Below are 19,127 nucleotides of genomic sequence, written 5' to 3'. Positions count from 1 at the left end.
CCAGCTTTGTCCCCATGGCTGGGGTGGTCCCATTAACTGGTGGGAATTGGACACCTCAGTCTCTGGGTTGGCTCCTGCCAACGTGCATCAGAGGGGGCCTGGCTGGGGTTGAGGGAGTTGGGAGGTGCATGTGTCCCCCGTTCCCAGTGTAACACCTCTCCCTTCATCCTCCTCACAGAGCCACTGGCAGATGGAGCTGGTAATGGGGGGGGGGCTCTGCTCTGGGGGATGCCACACGGTGCTGGTTTTGGGGCTGAAACGGGGGCTTGGGATGCTGCTGGTGTGCTGGGACCAACCCTGACCCCCAGCTGGTTCCTGATGCCCATGAGCACCCCCAACCCAGTCCTGTCAGCATATTGGTGGTGTGGGGCAGAGCTGCCCTGGCACCCAGAGCACACCGTGGGTGCTTGGTCTGGCTCCAACAGCACCAGCTTCACTCTCCATCCCTGGGGGTGGCAAATTAGGCTTTGGGGGCTGCTCTTCTCCCCCTGTGGCTTCCTTTTCTCCCCACAGTGCTGGAAGCCCCAGTGGTGCTGCACACTGGCAGGAGGGCTGGGGCATGGCAACCCCAAAATGAGCACCTGGAGCTGGTGGCTGCACTTAGGGAATTTCCAGCCCTGGGGGAACAGATGTGTTGGGGATGAGGAGGGAGAGACTGGAGTGGTCTGAGTGTGCACTGGGGTGCAGGGTTGGCTCATGTGGTGCTCTTGGAGTGTAGTGGGGAGCAGTGCTGACCTATGGGGTGCTCTTGGGGCACAGTGGGGTGCAATCCTGGCCCATGGGGTGCTCTCAGGGTGCAGTGCTGGCCCATGGCGTGCTATCAGCGTGCAGTGCTGGCCCATGGGGTGCTCTCAGGGCACTAGAGGGCAGCAGGGCCCTGCCGCAGCCACCACAGCGGGATGCTCGGGCAGCTCTGGAGTCTCTTCATAACGGGGGCCCTGCTGGAAGGGAACCCCAGATCCTGCTGGGGGGGGAACATCCCAGCCCTGGCTCTGTGCTGCTGCTGAAGCCTCCCCTGCACCTCGTGGACACTGGGGGTGCTCAGAGCCAGCTCAGTCACACCAGCCCTCCTGATTTCCTCATCTTCTTGACACTTGCACCGAGCTGGATCTGACAGCAGCTCTCTGTGCTCTGGGGCAGAGCTGAGCTGCTCCCCACCAGTGCCCACAGAGCAGGGGGTCTCACAGAGGAAAGACCTCACACACTTCAGCAATGCCCAGGGAGGGGCAGGCTTGGCATGTGCGTGGTGTGGCGGCGCGTTTTGGCAGGAGGGCCCCCCGTGCCGCGTGTCCCCGCGCCGTCACGCGCCGTTGTTTCTAACCCCTGTCTCTGTTCGCATGGTGCATGCTGCCCTTTGCAATGCAGACGCCGACGAAGGTAAAGTCTTGTTCTCCACCCGTGTCTCTGGCTTCCCTTCCCACGTGCCACCGCCATCCTGCTGTCATGTCCCTGCATGTCACCATTAACCTGTTCCCACCTCCATCAGCATCCATGTCTTTGTCTGTCCGCCACGGTCTGTCCTGCTGTGCTGCAGCTGGGCTGCTCAGTGTGTCATCGAGCAGGGACATGTCCCTGTGTGTAGGGTGGCTCAGAGCCCCAAAGGTCCCCAGGTGTTGATGGCAAGGGGACCCTCACCTCCACACACCGTGGTGTGGCTGTGGGCTCAGCCCTGAAGTGGCATGAAGCCATTCACCCCCCATCTCCTCTACACCCCAAACATGTATGTCTCCTCACACCTCAAAACATGCTTCCTGGCCATGTACTTCCACTGTGCCCAGCACCCCCAGCATACTCTGGGGGTCCTTGAGACCATCTAAGCCTGTCTGGAAATGCTCCCCGTTTTTGGGGATGCCCTGCCTGGCTCTGAAGCCCCCTTCTCCACCCTCCAGCCGGGAGGAAGCAGTTTGCACGTCACGAGTGGGCTCAGAAAGCCGCGTACCTGCTGGGCTGCAGCCTGGAGGAGCTCTCCTCTGCCATCTTCAAGCACCAGCCCAAGGCCACCCTGCAGCGCTCCACCTCCTTCCGGCAGGGCCCCGATGAGTCCCCCCTGGGGGATGGTGGAACAGGTAGGGTGAGGTTTGGGGGGACAGCGGGTGGGCCCCAGGGGATGACAGGCTGAGGACACTCAGGGTTGCCTTGGCCAGGTCCCAAGCTGACGGCGCTGGAGTGCCTGGAGGGCATGGCATCTGGTTTGTACTCCGAGCTCTTCACCCTCCTCATCTCCCTCCTCAACAGGTACGTGCTGGGAGGGCTGGGGGCAGAGCTGCGGGGTGCGTGGCAGCATCCACTCGCCCCGCTGAGTCCCTTTTGTGTCCCCCCCAGGGCGCTGAAGTCGAGCCAGCACTCGGTGTGCTCGGTGACAGTTGTGGACACCCCTGGGGCGCAGAACCCTGAGCTGGCAGGGCAGAGCCGGGGGGCCACCTTCGAGGAGCTCTGCCACAACTATGCCCAGGAGCGCCTGCAGCTCCTCTTCCACCAGCGCACCTTCTCCCGTGAGCTGGAGCGATACAAGGAGGTACTGGGGACACCCAGGGCTGCCATTGCCTCCTCCCTTCCTGCCCTCCTGTCCCCACATGAACATCTCCTCTGTGTCCCCCCTGATTTCTTTGGCTGTGGAGCATGGCAGAGGAGAGCTGGGCTGGGAGGTGATGGGGTGGCTGTGAGTGGTGGTGGTGGTGAGATCACTGCTGCTGCTCCATCTTGGCACTGACAGCCTGGGGGGACCCTTCCACGTGTCCTGGTCCCCCCTTGGCATGCGACATCATCCTAAACCTCATTGAGACCAACACCCTGACCAGCTCCTGGTCCCAATCACTGCTACTCCATGGTGTGGGCATTCACCTGCCTCTGTTCCCCCTCACCAGGAGAACATAGAGCTCACCCTGGCTGATGCTGAGCCCGGCTCCTCTGACTCCGTAGCTGCTGTAGACCAGTCCTCACACCAGGCACTGGTAAGCACCCACTGCACTTCCTCCCAACCACAGCACGGCAGCAGATGGGTGGAATTTTGGCACTTAGGTGGTAGTGAGGGGAAGGAAAGGGGCTGTCCTGAATGGCTGTGAAAGCACGGGTGCGAGTATGTGTGCAGCCCACATCCTTGGTGCATCCCCCAGCATGGTTTTCCCTGCTTGCCCTGGAAGCTGCCTGTGCTGCAGGCAGGGGACCTGGAGACTGTGTGTGATCCCTGGGGTGCTCCAGTCCTTGAGATCCCTGGAATGATCTGGTCCCCAAGGTGCTCAGGTCCCCAGGGTGCACAGGTTCCCAAGGTTCTCTAATCCCTGAGGTCCTCCAGTCCCTTTTGGAGGTGGCTGCAGAGACCGGGAGGACTTGTGGCTCCAGGCCTCGGGTGCCCGAGCGCTGCATTTCCCAGCGAGATGTGCTGCTGGAGTGTCCTATATGGGCTCTTTTCCTGCTGGGTCTCCATTAAGCAGGAGGCCTCTTGCATGGTGTGAGGTTGCATGCTCCCTGGGTGGCCTGGGTCCCCTGTGTCACCCCATATCCCTGCTCTGGGGGACAGTGGTATGCTGGACAGCTGCCAGTGCGGTGTCCCTGCAGGTCCGGTCACTGGCCCGCACAGACGAGGCGCGGGGGCTGCTGTGGCTGCTGGAGGAGGAGGCACTGCAGCCGGGCGGCAATGAGGACACCTTGTTGGAGCGGCTCTTCTCCTACTACGGCCCACAGGAAGGGGGCAAGAAAGGTATGGGGAAGCCTGGCACTGTGGGAATATGTCCTCTAGACCAGGAGCAACTTTTCTAGTGGAAGGTGTCCTTGCCCGTGGAGTGAGGGTTGGAACTCGGTGACCTTTAAGCTCCCTTCCAACCCAAACCATTTACCATTCTGTGACTCTGTGACATGCACCAGTGAAGTGCCGGTCCCTGGGGCTGTGCCCAGCGGTTCTGTGTCTTCCCACAGGGCACAACCCTCTGCTCCCCAGTGACAAACCCCGACACTTCCTCCTGGGCCACAGCTCGGGGACTAACTGGGTGGAGTACGATGCCACCGGATGGCTCAACTATGTCAAGCACAACCCAGCCTCCCAAAATGCCTCCGTCCTGCTGCAGGAGTCCCAGAAGTGAGTGGGGTCCTGGGTTGGGAGCATGGCGGGGGGAAGAGGTGGTGTTGGGGGGTGACATCCCCTCCGTACCCTGCAGGAAGGTGATCAGCAGCCTCTTTGCCGGCCGTGGCGGGTCGGCGCTGGTGCTGTCGGGCTCGGTGGCGGGGCTGGAGGGGGGCTCCCAGCTGGCCTTGCGCCGGGCCACCAGCATGCGCAAGACTTTCACCACCGGCGTGGCCGCCGTCAAGAAGAAATCCCTCTGCATCCAGATCAAGCTGCAAGTGGTGAGTGAGAGGGTGCCAAGTGGGGGTCCCCACGTCTGGCTGGGGCACTGCTGCACATCACCACTCACCCTGCTCTGCCGTGCCTACAGGATGCCCTCATTGACAGCATCAAGAAGTCCAAGCTCCACTTCGTGCACTGCTTCCTGCCCAAGGCGGCGGGGGGCGGCGGGGACCCCCAGGCTCTGCCGTGCCGGCGGGTGAGCGGCAGCGAGCTGGAGCTGCCGGCGGAGCACTGCGAGGCCGGGCTCATGCAGCTGGACGTGCCCCTCCTGCGCGCACAGCTCCGCGGCTCCCGCCTGCTCGACGCCCTCCGCATGTACCGCCAAGGTGAGCCGAGGCACCGGCACCAGCGTGAGGGGAAGGATGCCGCGGAGGTCCTGGCTGTATCTTCTTACTGGGGAGCCAAAGGCCCTTGGGAACCCATTCAGCACATGCCCTTGCTCTGAGCCCTGCAGCTTCCAGCTGTCTCCCCACGGCAGTCCTGTCCCTGTCACCCCTCCCCTGGGGGGGCCGTTATCTGTGCTGGGGACAGGCATGGCCTTAATTGGGTGTCTCCACTGGTGCCGCTGGTTTCTGGCAGGAATCCCATTGGCATCCAGCCCCTGTCCCACTGGAACGAGGGCCTCTGAGTTGTGCTCAGCAAAGCGTTTATCGATACGCATGGCCGGCTGCCCGGCCGAGGGTTTATTGCTTGGAGGCCGAACCCTTCCTGCCGTGATTGGAAATCGATGCCACCCACACACCTCCTGGATTGGTGGCCGTGGCCAGCTGGCCGTGCTGGGGTCAGAGTTCCCATCAATACCTCGTCGTTAATTAAGATGTGAAGGCTCAGTGCGGGAGCCTGATGCAGGAGTTGGCTGCAGCTCAAAGTGAAGCTGGAGCAGGACTTGCGCAGGCAGCATGTGTCCCTGCTCTACCCCCATGATGGGATCTGGCCACTTTCTCCCTAGATCCCAGCCAAAATTGCTGGAGGACCCAGCCAAGGAAAACCTCCCGGGGAAGCTCAGGGCATTCCAGCTGTGTTTGGCCCCATGGGGAGCTTGTTCCACGTGGGGTGACCCCGTCAACTCTCCCAGAAGTTGGGCCTCAGCATGTCAGGGCACACAAGGCTGTCCCTGGCCATCCCCCAGGCATCCTGGCTGTCCCCACAGCCCCACTCTCCCTTGCTCCCCCAGGTTACCCCGACCACATGGTGTTTGCGGAGTTCAGGCGGCGCTTCGATGTCCTGGCCCCACACCTGACCAAGAAACACGGGCGCAACTACATTGTGGTGGATGAGAAGCGGGTGCGTGTCCTGTGTCAGGGCCAGTGTGTGGTCCAAGGTCCCCTGCGCCCCAGGGTGCCACCATCCCAGTCCTGACACTCCTCCCTACCCACAGGCAGTGGAGGAGCTCCTGGAGTCGCTGGACCTGGAGAAGAGCAGCTACCACATGGGCTTGAGCCGGGTATGGTGCCTGATGCTGGGTGTGGGCAGGGGTGTGCGTCATGGCTGGGCACAGCACGGTGGGACAGCACAAGGGCATCACTGTTTGCTCCCACCCCCAGCATTCCTTGTGCCTGGGGAATAAAACCCCACGGCAGGACAGGACCAGTGGCTGGGACAGGAGGGGAGAGCTGCATCCCTACCAGCAGGCGGGTGGCACGGCGTGGCTGGTGGGATGCCGGCACCCATCGCCATCCCATCCCCCTCCCCTCCCACAGGTGTTTTTCCGGGCTGGATCACTGGCCAAGCTGGAGGAGCAGCGGGACACACAAACCAGCAGGAACATCACCCTCTTCCAGGCAGCGTGCAGGGGCTTCCTGGCACGGCAGCACTTCAAGAAGAGAAAGGTTCGTCCCAGCAACTCTCCCCTCCCCGCTCTGCTGCACAATTTCGCCTAAAATGGGCAGCACAGTCTTTCTTCGCCTCCTGGGCCAGCACCTCCTCCTCCCGCCTCCCCGGGAGCCGTGGGGGGCCAGGGGGAACCGGGGGGCCAGGGGGAGCCGGCAGGGAGGCTGCTGGGCATCGCCACGGCAGGATGAAGCGACGCATCGGCTCCTACTTTTATCATTAAAGAAGGCGTAAAATAGGCGTCTCGGCAGCGCCTCGCCTTCCCGGGATTAGCACTTAGAGAGGCTGGAGAGGATCAAACAGAAGATACACCGGTGCAAATAGCCCAAATGCTAACGAAGGGGAGCATGCTGGGGTGCTGGTGGGGGTGCTGAGCGCCCACCCGCCCCACTTTGCCCTGCTGGCAGCACCCCGTGCTGACCCCATACCCTGTGCTGACTCCATACCCTGTGCTGACCCCGTGCCCTGCACAGATCCAGGATTTGGCCATCCGGTGCGTGCAGAAGAACATCAAGAAGAACAAAGGGGTGAAGGATTGGCCGTGGTGGAAGCTCTTCACCACTGTGCGGCCCCTCATCGAGGTGCAGCTCACCGAGGACCAGATCCGTGGCAAAGACGTGGGTATCTGTGCTGGGGGATGTTGGATGGAGCAGGGAGGGCTTGGGGGAGTGATGGCCATGGGCCCCGCAGCGGGGTGGGATGCAGGACCCCATGGCGGGGTCAGATGCAGGAGCTAACAGTGGGGTGGAATGCAGGATCCTGTGGCGGGGTGGGAGGCAGTATTCTGCAATGAGGTGGGATGCAGAACCCAGGGAAGGGTGGGATGCAGGATCCTGTGGTGGATTGGTATACAGGACTCCACAGTGGGGTGGGATGCAGGAGCCCATGATGGGGTGAGATGTGGGACCGTGTCTGCCTGCACCCAGTCAGCGCCAGGCTCGAATTGCTCCCTAATTTGCGAATCAGCATGTCATTAGCATCCCGAGAGCGGCTGTTGCATGAGCCCAATTACAAGCGTGGAGAATGGAAATGAAACCGCGTGCCGAGAGGCATATGCAGGGGCTCCGCTCGCGCTGGCAACCAGACACTGGTGCACCCGCCGAGCCCACTCGGCACGGAGCCGCTGCCTGTCTCAGCTTTCACCCCGACCTGCTAAGGACGGGTGCCTGGATGGGGGCACTTGGGGTCCCTCCTGCCCCCCTCCAGCCTGTACTAGGACCAGAGGAGGGAAGAGGAAGATGCTGGCAGCCAGACACACCTCCCCAGAATTGGCCGATGGGCCCCAGGCATCCTGGTGGGCCCCTTCTATCCTCACCTGGGCTGGGTGCACCCAAATCCTTCAGTGAGCTGTTGATGAGTGGGTTTGCTCCCACCCCCCTCCGAGGGGATGGGGGGACCCCTCTCCAGCTTTTCTGGGACTGCCTGGTGTTTCGACACCATTTATGGGGTTGGAGTCAGCTTGGCGGAGGAGCGGGTTGGGGAAAGTCCCTGCCCAGCCCTTGGCAGGGGAGAGCGGCCTCGGGGAGCCCCCACCCTGCCCATCCTGTGTTGGGGGGGTGCTGTGGGGGGCGGAGAGCTGCCAAGCTCCTGCCCACCAACCTCTTCCCTGCGCCTCCTCCCTCCCTCACCGCCCGCTCTGTTGCAGGAAGAGATCCAGCAGCTGAAGAGCAAACTCGAGAAGGTGGAGAAGGAGCGTAACGAGCTGAGGCTCAACAGCGACCGCCTGGAGAGCAGGGTAGGTCCTTGCTGGTGCCAAGATGGGGTATGGTGCTCTTCTGGCCTGCCCCAGCCCATGATCCCATTTTTTCTGCTGCCCCCAGATCACAGAGCTGACATCGGAGCTGACGGACGAGCGGAACACCGGCGAGTCAGCCTCCCAGCTGCTGGACGCTGAGACAGCCGAGAGGCTGCGGGCTGAGAAGGAGATGAAGGACCTGCAGGTAAAAGCACCTCTCCCCGGCCTCACAGCGTTTCCTGTCCCCTACCCCCAGCACTCACAAAAGCCATGTTCCCTCCCAGGCAAAGTACGATGCCCTGAAGAAGCAGATGGAGTCAATGGAGATGGAGGTGATGGAGGCTCGGCTCATCCGGGCGGCAGAGCTCAACGGGGAGCTCGATGATGATGATTCAGGTACTGTCCTGCCTCCTGTGCTGGCTGCTGGCACACAGAGTGTCCCCCTCTCCACAGTGGCCCCACACCACCCCCACAGCCCCTTGGTGACCCCATTTCCCTGCACAGGCGGCGAATGGCGGCTGAAATATGAGCGGGCAGTGCGGGAGATCGACTTCACCAAGAAACGGATGCAGCAGGAACTGGAGGACAAGCTGGAGGTGGAGCAGCAGGGCAAGAGGCAGCTGGAGCGGAAGGTGAGTGGGGCTCAGCCCTGGGGAACCCCTGGTGCCCTCAGCATGGGGTGGGCTGCTTGGAGCTGAGGGAGCCCATGGCCAGGACAGCAGGGATGTGGTGGGATCCCAGAGCCCTCACCTCCCTGCCTGCTCCTGCCTGCAGCTGGCCGACCTGCAAGCAGACAGCGAGGAGAGCCAGCGCGCGCTGCAGCAGCTGAAGAAGAAGTGCCAGCGCCTGGCTGCTGAGCTACAGGACACCAAGCTGCACCTCGAGGGACAGCAGGGACGCAACCATGACCTGGAGAAGAAGCAGAGAAGGTGGGGACTGCACGCTGGAGCCAGAGGGTCATCCTTGCTGCGCAGCAAGCTCCTGGCGAAGTGGCATTACCATTTTAGCAGGGATTTGGGCACTTCACCAGCTCCTACTTGGCTGGGGTGTCTCCAGCAGGATAGAATTGCCAAGGTTGGATGTGTTAGTTGTGAGGGGGTCCCTCATACCCTTTTGGGGGACCTGGTGCTGAGTGATCCCCCCTCCATGGGGCGTGCCCCACGGTGGAGGCTGCTGGTGCCCTGCATCTCAGCTCGGCGTGCGCTGCCACCCCGTCCCCGCTCCCAGCCCCAAAGTTTGCTAACGTTATTAAGCAGCAGGGACGCTTTCATCTCATTATGGTAATGATCACACACACAAATACAGCGAGAGAATCCAATCTAATTAATTTCAATTTCCGTGGATTGGTGTCTGTGCTAATGCAGCTGTTTATTACCCAGCGCGAGGAAAAACGGGGATTAGCTGCCGAGGTGTTTAACTCAGGTCACAAACTCAAGCATAGGGTTGTTTTCCAAGCCCCATAGGCAGTGATTTCGGAGCAAACCCGGCTGATCCCATCCCAGGGGCACTGGGAGAGCTGCCACGGCACTTCCTGGCTACAGGCTGTGCTGAGCACTCCCCCACCAGGGGTTTGTGTCCCCTCCAGGGGCTCGTGTCCGCTCTGGGGATGGGATCTGTGCCATCCCACGTGGGGCCGTGGCACTGGGATGCAGCTGGGGGAGCTGCGCTGCCGCAAGATCCTGTCTCTCCTGGAGACCCCTCAATGTCCTGAAGCCCCTCTGAGTCCTGCTTGGAGGGTTTGGTGTCCCTGGCTGCCTCAGTGTATCAATCCCCTGCTGTTAGCAGCCACTGCTGGCCCCACAGAGCAGCTGATGGTTCTGCAGGGGTCGGCACTGTGCTCTTCATTAGCACTGAGTAAAGGCATCGGGAGGAGTTTCTCGGAGTGACTCTTGCCACCGTGCTAGCAATTAAAGGCTCATCAACAGGCTGTTTCAAACAAGCACTGGACGCCATTCCACCCTTCCCAAAGCCAGCTGCCATGGGAAGGGGATGCTTGGCACAGTGTCCCTAGCACAGGGCTGAGGACTGGCCCCCGGGGTGCTGAGTGTTCGCCCTGCTCTCCCCACGTAGGTTTGACAGCGAGCTCTCTCAGGCACATGAGGAGGCACAGAGGGAACGGCTGCAGCGGGAGAAGCTGAGTCGTGAGAAGGATGTGCTGGTGGCCGAGGTCTTCGGCCTCAAGCAGCTGCTGGAGGTGAGTGGATCCCAGCCCCTGACCCAGTCCCCCAATCACCAGGTGCCCCAGGGTCATGGTGACCCTGTCTCTCACAGGACAAGGACTCGGACATCGCAGGGCTGACGCAGAAGGCAGAGGCACTGGAGGCAGAGCTGCAGGACATCTCCTCCCAGGAGTCAAAGGACGAAGCCTCCCTGGCCAAGGTGAAGAAACAGCTGAGGGACCTGGAGGCGAAGGTCAAAGACCAGGAGGAGGAACTGGATGAGCAGGCTGGGACCATCCAGATGCTGGAGCAGGTACAGCGGGGAGGGGCGAGGTTTCTGGGTGGGGTGGTTTCATGCAGGGCTGTTATTACCTGGGCCGGGCTTGCCCAGGAAGAGGAGGCGGTCGCTCTGTGCCCGGTGTTGGGCTGACACGGCTCCTGGCCCTCCGTGCCATGGCCTGGCAGGTCACCATGGGGCGAGCGACCCGGCCGGCCTCGGACCGGGGCATTTTCTGTGTGAGTGGTGCCTGGGGAGTGGCATGGGGGGGCCCCACATCCCCTTTACTCTGACCACATCCCCACCATTTGTAGGCGAAGCTGCGGCTGGAGATGGAGATGGAGCGGCTGCGGCAGACCCACGCCAAGGAGGTGGAGAGCCGTGACGAGGAGGTGGAGGAGATCCGGCAGTCGTGCCAGAAGAAGGTAGGGCTCAGCTGCAGCCCCTCTGTCCAGGAGGGCCTGGGATGCCTCCCCATGCCACGGCTGGGTGCCGGGAGCTGCCAGCTGGGCACCGTCACGCAGCACCTGACTCCCACGCAGCCGACCACAGCCCGGCTCCACCAGCCCGGCGGGTCCGACCAGTCCTTCTGCCGCCCGGGCCAGCGCACGCCGGGCTTTGTGCCTCTGGTTGCGCAAACACTCGTCTGGTGGGGTCACCCAGTGTCCCCAGTGTGTGGGGATATGCAAGGAGGGGGGTCATGACCCCTCCCTGCCTCCCTGACCAGCTGCCCCCTGTCTGTCCCACAGCTGAAGCAGATGGAAGTGCAGCTGGAAGAGGAGTATGAGGACAAGCAGAAGGTGCTGAGAGAGAAACGGGAGCTGGAGAGCAAGTTATCTGCTGTCAGCGAGCAGGTGGGGTGAAGGGCAGCTGGGCACGTGCCTTGCTTTGGGGACCCTGAGGTGGCCATAGTGAGTGGGCACCCCTGCAGCACAGAGCCCTGGCATGGTCCCCCCTGCCACAGGCCAACCAGCGGGACTTCGAGACAGAAAAGCGCCTGCGCCGGGACCTGAAGAGAACGAAGGCACTGCTGGCTGATGCTCAGATCATGCTGGACCACCTGAAGAACAATGCACCCAGCAAGAGGGAGATCACCCAGCTCAAGAACCAGGTGTGCATCCAGACCCCTCCAAACCACAGCCTTTCAGGGACACGGGGTGTCCCTGTCCTCTGGCCAGGTGCTGAGCTTTATCCCTGCAGCTGGAGGAGTCGGAGTTCACCTGCGCAGCCGCTGTCAAGGCCCGCAAATCCATGGAAGTGGAGATCGAGGACCTCCATCTGCAGATCGACGACCTCTCCAAGGCCAAGGCAGCGGTGAGTGGTTTTGGGGTGCGATGCACCGTGGTGGGGCCATGCCCCACTTGCTCTCAGGGTGCCAGCAGGGTGACCCCATGCTGTTTGGGGTGCTTTGGGGGGGTGAGTGCCCCACTCCTGCGCTGCAGCAGGAGACAGGTGTTGCTCCCTGCAGCTGGAGGAGCAGCTGAGCCGACTGCAGCGGGAAAAGAATGAGGTGCAGAGTCGGCTGGAGGAGGACCAGGAGGACATGAATGAGCTGATGAAGAAGCACAAGGCAGCTGTAGCCCAGGTGAGGGAAAGCAGCAACTATGCCCACTCCACCCCCCCAAAACACCCCTCTTGGAACCAGCGCAGTGGGATCCCTGTTGACGGCCTCGGTGTGTCCCACAGGCGTCCCGAGACCTGGCACAGATGAATGACCTCCAGGCACAGCTGGAGGAGGTCAACAAGGAGAAGCAGGAGCTGCAGGAGAAGGTGGGGAGCACCAACATCAGACAGGGGATGCACCCCAAGTGAAGCTGGGGGGATGGGGGTCACCCAGAGACCTGCTGCCCATACCATGCACCATGGGGGCACAGAGCAGTCCCGGGGGATTGGAGAAGAATGGCCAGCAGCTCTGCTCCAGGGCAGCGTGTCAGGGGGGCAGGGAGGTCGTGGTCGAGGCTGAAGCTGTGCCCCCACCACCCCCCACAGCTACAAGGCCTGCAGAGCCAGCTGGAGTTCCTGGAGCAATCCATGGTGGACAAGTCGCTGGTGAGCCGGCAAGAAGCCAAGATCCGCGAGCTGGAGACCAGGCTGGAGTTCGAGCGGACGCAAGTCAAGCGCCTGGAGGTAGGTACCGGGCTCTCCCTCCGCTCTGCCTGGGACAAGGATGCAACAGGAGCGTAATGAAGCTGCCTGAGAGGTCTGCTGAGCGCATCCTCTACCCAGGACCCCCCACACTGCAGCCCTCCCCCTCCGGCAGCCCATCCCTGTCTCCGCAGGGAAGGCTCCCTGCAAGCACCGATAACAGTAATCCACCGCCCGGCCCAGCAAAGTGATGCTCTTTCCCTGCATTGACTTAGGGAAATTATAGACTCCCGGCCCCACGAACACAGCCTGTTTTATATTCTGCCTCCGCAGCTCTGCCAGGGAGCGCGGCAGCTTAGCTCTCCTCTTCATATTTTCCAAGCTATTATTTCCTTCCCCGCTCTCTCTGCCGGGGCCATAAATATGCAGCGGCTGGCTCAGTGGATGGGGGAGAACGGGAGCTATTTTTTCCTTATGTTACATGTTTTAATTACTTCACACACAGTTAAATCTGTTTTTCCAATTCAACAAAGCCCTTGCTGTTGTTCTGCCCCTTCCCTGGGCCTGGGAGGGGGTGGTTTCTCCTTCAACTCCTTGTGTAAATTCATGGGGATGGGGTCATGGGGAGGTCATCTCATCAGCCCTTGGTGGGTGTTGGGGTGGATCTGCAGGATGAGGGTGGACCTGTAGGATGAGGGGTCCATGGGGGGATCTGGGGTGACCCCACTGCTCTGCAGAGCCTGGCCATGCGGCTGAAGGAGAACATGGAGAAGCTGACGGAGGAGCGGGATCAGCGCGCAGCCGCCGAGAACCGGGAGAAGGAGCAGAACAAGCGGCTGCAGCGACAGCTCCGTGATGTCAAGGAGGAGATGGGCGAGCTGGCCAAGAAGGAGGCAGAGGCCAGCCGCAAGAAGCACGAGCTGGTGAGGCACCTGTGATAGGGCCAGGCAGGGAGCAGGGGGGTGTTCCCTGAGGTACGTGGCTCATCCCACTCCCTCCCCGCAGGAGATGGACCTGGAGAGCCTGGAAGCTGCCAACCAGAGCCTGCAGTCAGACCTGAAGCTGGCCTTCAAGCGCATCGGGGACCTGCAGGCGGCCATTGAGGATGAGATGGAGAGCGACAGCAACGAGGACCTTATCAACAGGTGAGAACACCTGGGCCTGGCTCCCACGCGAGGCACATCCCCGGGGGTCACTGCTTCCCCTCGCCACTTCAGAAATGCCACCGGGACCCCTCGGCTCTGCCTGGCCCTGGCAGGATGCTGTCCCTCCATCTGTCCATGCATTGTGCACCTGTGCATCTGTCCATGCACCTGTGTATGTGCCATCCGTGCATCAGGCACCTGTGCACACGGGCATCAGTCCCTGCACCTCTGCATCCATCCCCTCTGTCCACCCACAGCCCCGGGGAGCTTCACCCGCTTGTGGAGGTGCCTGAAATGCATTCAGGGCTATGTCAGCTGGCTGGAAACAGCCCAGGAGCCCCAGGAGCCAGGGCAGCGCAAGCTGGCAGGAGGTTTGGGATGCTGGGATCCAGCCCAGCCCAGAGATAGAATTATAGAATCCTACAATTGTTTAGGTTGGGAAAGACCTCTGAGATCACCGACTCCAACCATTAACCCAGCACTGCCATGTTACCACTAGATCATGGTCCCAAGTGCCTCATCCACATGTTTTTTGAACACTTCCAGGGATGGTGACTCCACCACTTCCCTGGGAAGCCTGTTCCAATGCCTGACCACCCTTTTGGTGAAGAAATTTTCCCTAGTATCCAATCTAAACACAACTTTGAGGCCATGTCCTCTTGTCCTATTGCTTGTTCCTTGGGAACAGAGCCTGACCCCCACATGGCTACAACCTCCTTCTAGGGAGTTGTAGAAAGCAAAAGTGTTGCCCCTGAGCCTCTTTTTCTCCAGGCTGAGCCCCTCCAGCTCCCTCAGTCAATCCTTATCAGACTTGTGCTCCAGACCCTTCCTCAGCTCTGTTACCTTTCTTTGAACATGCTCTGGCAACCGTCCTGGAATGCTGGAATCCAGCCTGGGTGCAACCCCACTCCAGGGTTGCAGGGCAGCCTCACCTCGCTCCCCTGGCCCTTCCCCTCCATTTAATTTGTCCCCATCCGTTCTCCACTCGCTTGGTCTTATTTTTTTTTTTTAATTTTCATTTGATTTCTGTTGTGTTTCTCCCCCCTCCTACCCTCCCTCCAACCCCTCCCAGTTTGCAGGACATGGTGGCAAAGTATCAGAAAAGAAAGAGTAAACTGTGAGGAGCATCTCTTTCCTTCCTCCCCTCCCCTAACCCCCACCTCACCCCCGAGGGCCGGGGTCCCGCATGCCGCTGGCCCACCTCTGCATGCCCTAACATCACCCACGGCACGGCATGGCACAGCACATAACTGTGTCCCACGCAGGGGGGTGGGATGAGCCCCTGGGATGGGGTGGGGAATGATGTCCTGCCATGGCTGATGATGAACGTGTCAGCGTGGGGCAGCGATGGAGCCCCGCTAATTAATATCCCCATCCATGGTCGTTCCCACGACCCGAGTCCTGCTTGACTAACGGCACGTTCGCCTGGACATAAACTGCGTTTGATGTGGAGTTTAATTCTGCTGGTTATAAAACCTTAGCTGCCCCCAGAGCTTGTTTCTGGGGCTCGTTGGGGGTTTTTTTGGTGTCGTTCTGTGGGATTTTTTGTTGTGTTTTTTTTTTTTTTTTTCTCCAAGCCCAGCGTTGCCTGGATGTATTGCAGGGGAGGGAGATGCGCAGGATGGAGTGTGGCTCGTTGCTTTGAATTTGACAAGGAGGATTCATATACAGGGCCTATCCCAGCCTGTCCCTTGTGCTGTTTGCCATCATTCCCAGGCAGGGAATAAGCCCAAAACCAGGCGGATAAAAGGCCGTTAAAGATCCTACGATATATCCCTTCCCTGGAGCAGCCCAGTGGGAGCCCTCGTTTGGTGGGAGTGGGGTGGGGAGAGGGGACCACACCACTTCGATTTCCGTATAGATCCCACCAGTGCCGCCGTAACCCTAATGAAAGCAGTGAGCGGTGAGGTATTAAGGGAGATTTATTCGGGGATGCTTTTAACGTGGAGGAATGGATTTTGCAATGCAGACAGCACCTTCTCTCTAAAGGCAATCAATATGGTTACGAAGGGCCGTTATAAATTAGATGGTTTAAGCCAGATAGGACTTTTTTTACGCGGGGCCGTAAATCAGGGGCTCTCGGGCACGGCGGGGCTGTAAATCTGCCCACCGCGCTCCTGCGCCCGCCGTGCCGGAGTCGTTCCTGTTCCGCCTGCTAAACTCCTGTTTACCCGGGGCCATCAGCATCGCTCTTCCTCGCTGTAATTCTGCACTCGACGGCGGCCTATAAAATGAACCCACTTATTTCCTTCCAAGTCCCGGAGCTGGAAATCTCCTGGGTTTCTGGAGCTGTGCCCTGCCTGCTGCCCCAACTGTCTCCAGCCCCATGCAATGGCAAGGGGGGACATTGGGCAGAGGAAGCAGGAGCCCCTTGGGCAGGCAGGGAGGTGGTTTGGGGGGTGCTTCAGGGAAACCCTAAAATGCAGGCTGAGCTCTGTGCATGCAGGTTACACCCCAGCGATGGAGTAGAATCATGGGATGGGGTTTCACTCATGCCAGGGTACCCAGGCAGTGGGTGCCAGGGGGGCTATGGTGCTTTCCAGTGCACTTTCACCTCTCCAGCACCCAAAATCTCACTGCCCCATGCTCACCTCTTGCTTTCTTCCACCCTGACCCGCTCCTCTGGCAGCGACGGTGACTCAGATGTGGACTCGGAGCTGGAGGAGCGTGTGGATGGGGTGAAGTCTTGGCTCTCCAAGAACAAAGGCTCCTCCAAAGCGCTCTCAGATGACTGCAGCCTGAAGGGCAGCAGGTGGGTGCAGGGCTGGGTGTGGGGCAGAGGACGGGCTGAGCTGTGCTGGGACATGGCTGGGGGTGGCTGGGCACTTGTGGGATGTGGTGCTTGGTGCCATGTTCCGGCCTGGTGCTTGTGTGGTTGGCCAGGGAAGGGTTAATGCTGGTGAGCAGCTTGGTCTTCCCTGGGGACACATGTCCCCCCAGCTAAGGGGACCTCTCTGGTCCCCCTTCCCTCATCCCATCCTGGAGGCACAAGGGCATCCATACCTCCCACCCCATTTGCCTCCCCAGGGCTCACAGTGGTGGGCTCTAGCTCTGTGCAGCCTTCCATCGCTCTGCAGCCTTCCATCACTCCAGGACTGATTCCCTGCTCCATTCTGCCCTCCTCTGCAGCCCCACCACACCCCTCCCCACACCTCTCAGAAAATGACAGTAGAGGTGGGAGACATGCCCAGGTAACCCCACAGTGTGGGGCTGGGGCGCACATCCCCACTTCCATTCTCCATGAAAATTGCTTGCCTGCTGAGCACAGATTGCTTTTATCCAAACCCAATTTCCTAGCAGGGCTCCAGGAGTCCCTAGGGACTCCCTCCCTCTGCCGAGCAGGGGGGAAAGATCTGAGCTGGTTTCTGTTAATTGGTTTAATTTATTCAGCGGTGCAGATGTAAAACATTTTGTTATTGGAGATAATTCCACCTTTTCTGAAGTCGGGAATCAAACGCTGTGGCTCCAGGTAGCTGACAATGAAATAAATTGGAGGCAACACTTTAAAGGGGAATCAAAGTGCTGGGCTAGAACAATTCCCACATTTACATGACATTTTTCCACGATGCCATTTCCCACTGACGCAAATTGCCGAGGCTGCCTCGCTGGTCCCCCCCTCGCCCGCTCATCTTCATCTCTCTCTTGTCTCCCCGGTGCGTGCGGGGCTGCGGTGCCGCTGCACAGGTCAGCCCCCCCGGACGGTCCTGAGGCTGAGGAGCGACCGGTGTCAGTATTGAGTTCCCTCAGCTACAGGAAGCGACCGGGCCTCAAGGATTCCATAGGCGGCCGCGGGGATGAGCAGACGCTGTTCAGCGCTCTGGGCGAGCGGCCGCCGTCCCCCGAGCGCCCGGCGCGCAGGAAGGCCCGCGGCGGCGAGCCCGAGGACCGGGCGGCCGTCATCGCCCGCGCCTTCGCCGACGCCAGCGGTCGGGCTCGGCAAGGGCTGGACAAGCGGTGGTCCCTCTCGGCCACCGACGTTGAGAAAGCTTCCGTTGCCTCTGCTCCAGTGAGCCGAGTGTCTTCCACCTCCTGGCGCGGGCTGGAGGATGGAGATGATGGGGACGAGGGGTGCTCCGTGCTGAGCTTCGCCCTCTCCAGCCCCGGGAGCTTGCGGAGCAGGCGTGGGGGGCCTGAGGGTCGTCCCGAATCACGGCTCTCCCTGGCCCGCAGCCGCCTGGATGAGGCGGATGACGGGTCCCGCGGGCAGCCCCTCTTGGGGCGCAGCTTCTCTGTGCCCCCACGGCCCCGCAGTGCAGCCTCGGAGGAGGAGGGCCCTGGGGACGCCCGCCCCGTGGGGCGCCGCTCCTACCTTGACCCCGACCTGGAAGCTGCCATCCAGGAGGTGCTGAGCTACCACCCGCTGAGGTCCAGGGGCTGCTCCAGCCCCGATGCCGACTCAGGGGATGACGGCCGGAGCGTGCGGAGTGTCCGGAGCGCGGCCCCCCTGGGTGCTGCCGATCGCCCCTCTGGCATCCTGCGCCGCTCCGCATCCGCCCTCGACTTCTCCCGGCACACCTGCCGGTGCCGCAGCAGCTCGGGCTCCTCTGAGGAAGAGGAGGAGCGGAAGAAGAAGAGCGCTAAGAAGCGCGCCAAGAAATCCAAGAAGAAATCCAAAAAGAAGAAGAAGAAGCAGGAGTCATCATCTGACTCCAGTTCCTCCTCCGAGTCCTCCTCTGGCTCCACCAGCTCCTACCGCAGCACTTCCAGTGTCAAGAAGGGCCCGCGGGCGGCGGGGGGCGAGGAGCCAACACGTCCTGCCCGGGCCAAGAAGGAGGAGAAGCAGCGGAAGAAGCAGGTGGACAGCCTGATGATGAAGTACCTGTACCGGCCCGAGAGCGACTGAGGCAGGAGGTGGGAGTGGTGTGTGCCGTGCAGCATGAACCTCCCTGTGTGCCACTAACCACTTGCCCTAACCCTCTCCTGACTCTGGACATGGAGTCCAGCTCTGCCAGCATGGGGCACCTCTCTGTGCCTGCAGCAGCCCTGCTTTTGGGGTGCTGCAGGGCATCCTCAATTCATCTCCATCTGTGGGGAGATTCCCAGCGTGGCCGCAGCGGGACCAGCACTGCCCAGGCTGCCAGGATGCAGCGTGTTCAGGATTATTGGCTGTGGGGACACTGGGAAGTGCTAATGCCTTCCTGGCTCCCCAGCCACCAGCCAGGACACAACTGGATTTATTCCTTCAGGAAATTTAAGGAGTTTTGGGCAGCACAGCATCCCGCTCATCCTGGGAGTGGGCAGGAGTGTGATGGATACTAACACGCACCCACTGCAGTGTGTGATCATGGGGGGAGGCAGCACCTGGGAAGGTGACCCAGGGTGGGCAGTTGGAGCTCAGAGTTGCTGTCCTGTGTCCTGTCAGGTGCCTGTGATGGGAATTTGGGGTGTGAACAGCCTCAGCCTGCAGGACTTTGAGTTCCACACCCTGTTTGATGTAGAAGAGTGGATGTGCTGGGGCTCACTGGCAGCGATTTCCAAGCAGATTCCATCCTTTCTGATGGCTTGAATAGGAGAATGACTGAAGGAAGGGAAGGAAGCCTTTTGGAAATGTGGTTGC

At 60.8% G+C, this 19,127-nt stretch overlaps 1 protein-coding gene across 6 annotated transcripts in view; it reads left to right on the top strand.

The window, feature by feature from the left end:
* The window catches only part of MYO18A (myosin XVIIIA), a 37,128-nt gene that overhangs the window by 17,428 nt on the left and 573 nt on the right, over positions 1-19,127 (top strand). For 3 of the 6 annotated variants that reach the window (XM_064677445.1, XM_064677444.1, XM_064677443.1), the window contains 32 exons: positions 1,366-1,377; positions 1,890-2,066; positions 2,145-2,235; positions 2,323-2,515; positions 2,865-2,951; positions 3,556-3,697; positions 3,913-4,072; positions 4,152-4,338; positions 4,428-4,665; positions 5,514-5,623; positions 5,718-5,783; positions 6,040-6,168; positions 6,643-6,786; positions 7,815-7,904; positions 7,990-8,109; positions 8,189-8,300; positions 8,409-8,536; positions 8,679-8,833; positions 9,975-10,098; positions 10,176-10,376; positions 10,655-10,765; positions 11,090-11,194; positions 11,305-11,451; positions 11,541-11,654; positions 11,809-11,925; positions 12,027-12,110; positions 12,330-12,467; positions 13,163-13,348; positions 13,431-13,570; positions 14,643-14,687; positions 16,200-16,322; positions 17,255-18,421. In XM_064677445.1, coding sequence (XP_064533515.1) covers positions 1,366-1,377; positions 1,890-2,066; positions 2,145-2,235; positions 2,323-2,515; positions 2,865-2,951; positions 3,556-3,697; positions 3,913-4,072; positions 4,152-4,338; positions 4,428-4,665; positions 5,514-5,623; positions 5,718-5,783; positions 6,040-6,168; positions 6,643-6,786; positions 7,815-7,904; positions 7,990-8,109; positions 8,189-8,300; positions 8,409-8,536; positions 8,679-8,833; positions 9,975-10,098; positions 10,176-10,376; positions 10,655-10,765; positions 11,090-11,194; positions 11,305-11,451; positions 11,541-11,654; positions 11,809-11,925; positions 12,027-12,110; positions 12,330-12,467; positions 13,163-13,348; positions 13,431-13,570; positions 14,643-14,687; positions 16,200-16,322; positions 17,255-18,413 — 5,135 coding nt within the window. In that variant the 3' untranslated portion in view covers positions 18,414-18,421. Of the gene's footprint in view, positions 1-178; positions 200-1,365; positions 1,378-1,889; positions 2,067-2,144; positions 2,236-2,322; positions 2,516-2,864; positions 2,952-3,555; positions 3,698-3,912; positions 4,073-4,151; positions 4,339-4,427; positions 4,666-5,513; positions 5,624-5,717; positions 5,784-6,039; positions 6,169-6,642; positions 6,787-7,814; positions 7,905-7,989; positions 8,110-8,188; positions 8,301-8,408; positions 8,537-8,678; positions 8,834-9,974; positions 10,099-10,175; positions 10,377-10,654; positions 10,766-11,089; positions 11,195-11,304; positions 11,452-11,540; positions 11,655-11,808; positions 11,926-12,026; positions 12,111-12,329; positions 12,468-13,162; positions 13,349-13,430; positions 13,571-14,642; positions 14,688-16,199; positions 16,323-17,254; positions 18,422-19,127 lie in introns of all 6 variants that reach the window. The other 3 variants (XM_064677447.1, XM_064677446.1, XM_064677442.1) reach the window with 2 other exon arrangements.

The sequence above is a fragment of the Pseudopipra pipra genome, chromosome 21 (genome assembly GCF_036250125.1).
Source record: "Pseudopipra pipra isolate bDixPip1 chromosome 21, bDixPip1.hap1, whole genome shotgun sequence".
Classification (NCBI taxonomy): Eukaryota; Metazoa; Chordata; class Aves; order Passeriformes; family Pipridae; genus Pseudopipra; species Pseudopipra pipra.
Note: the sequence above shows the minus strand (reverse complement) of the source record. Positions and strands in the feature narration are given on the sequence as shown.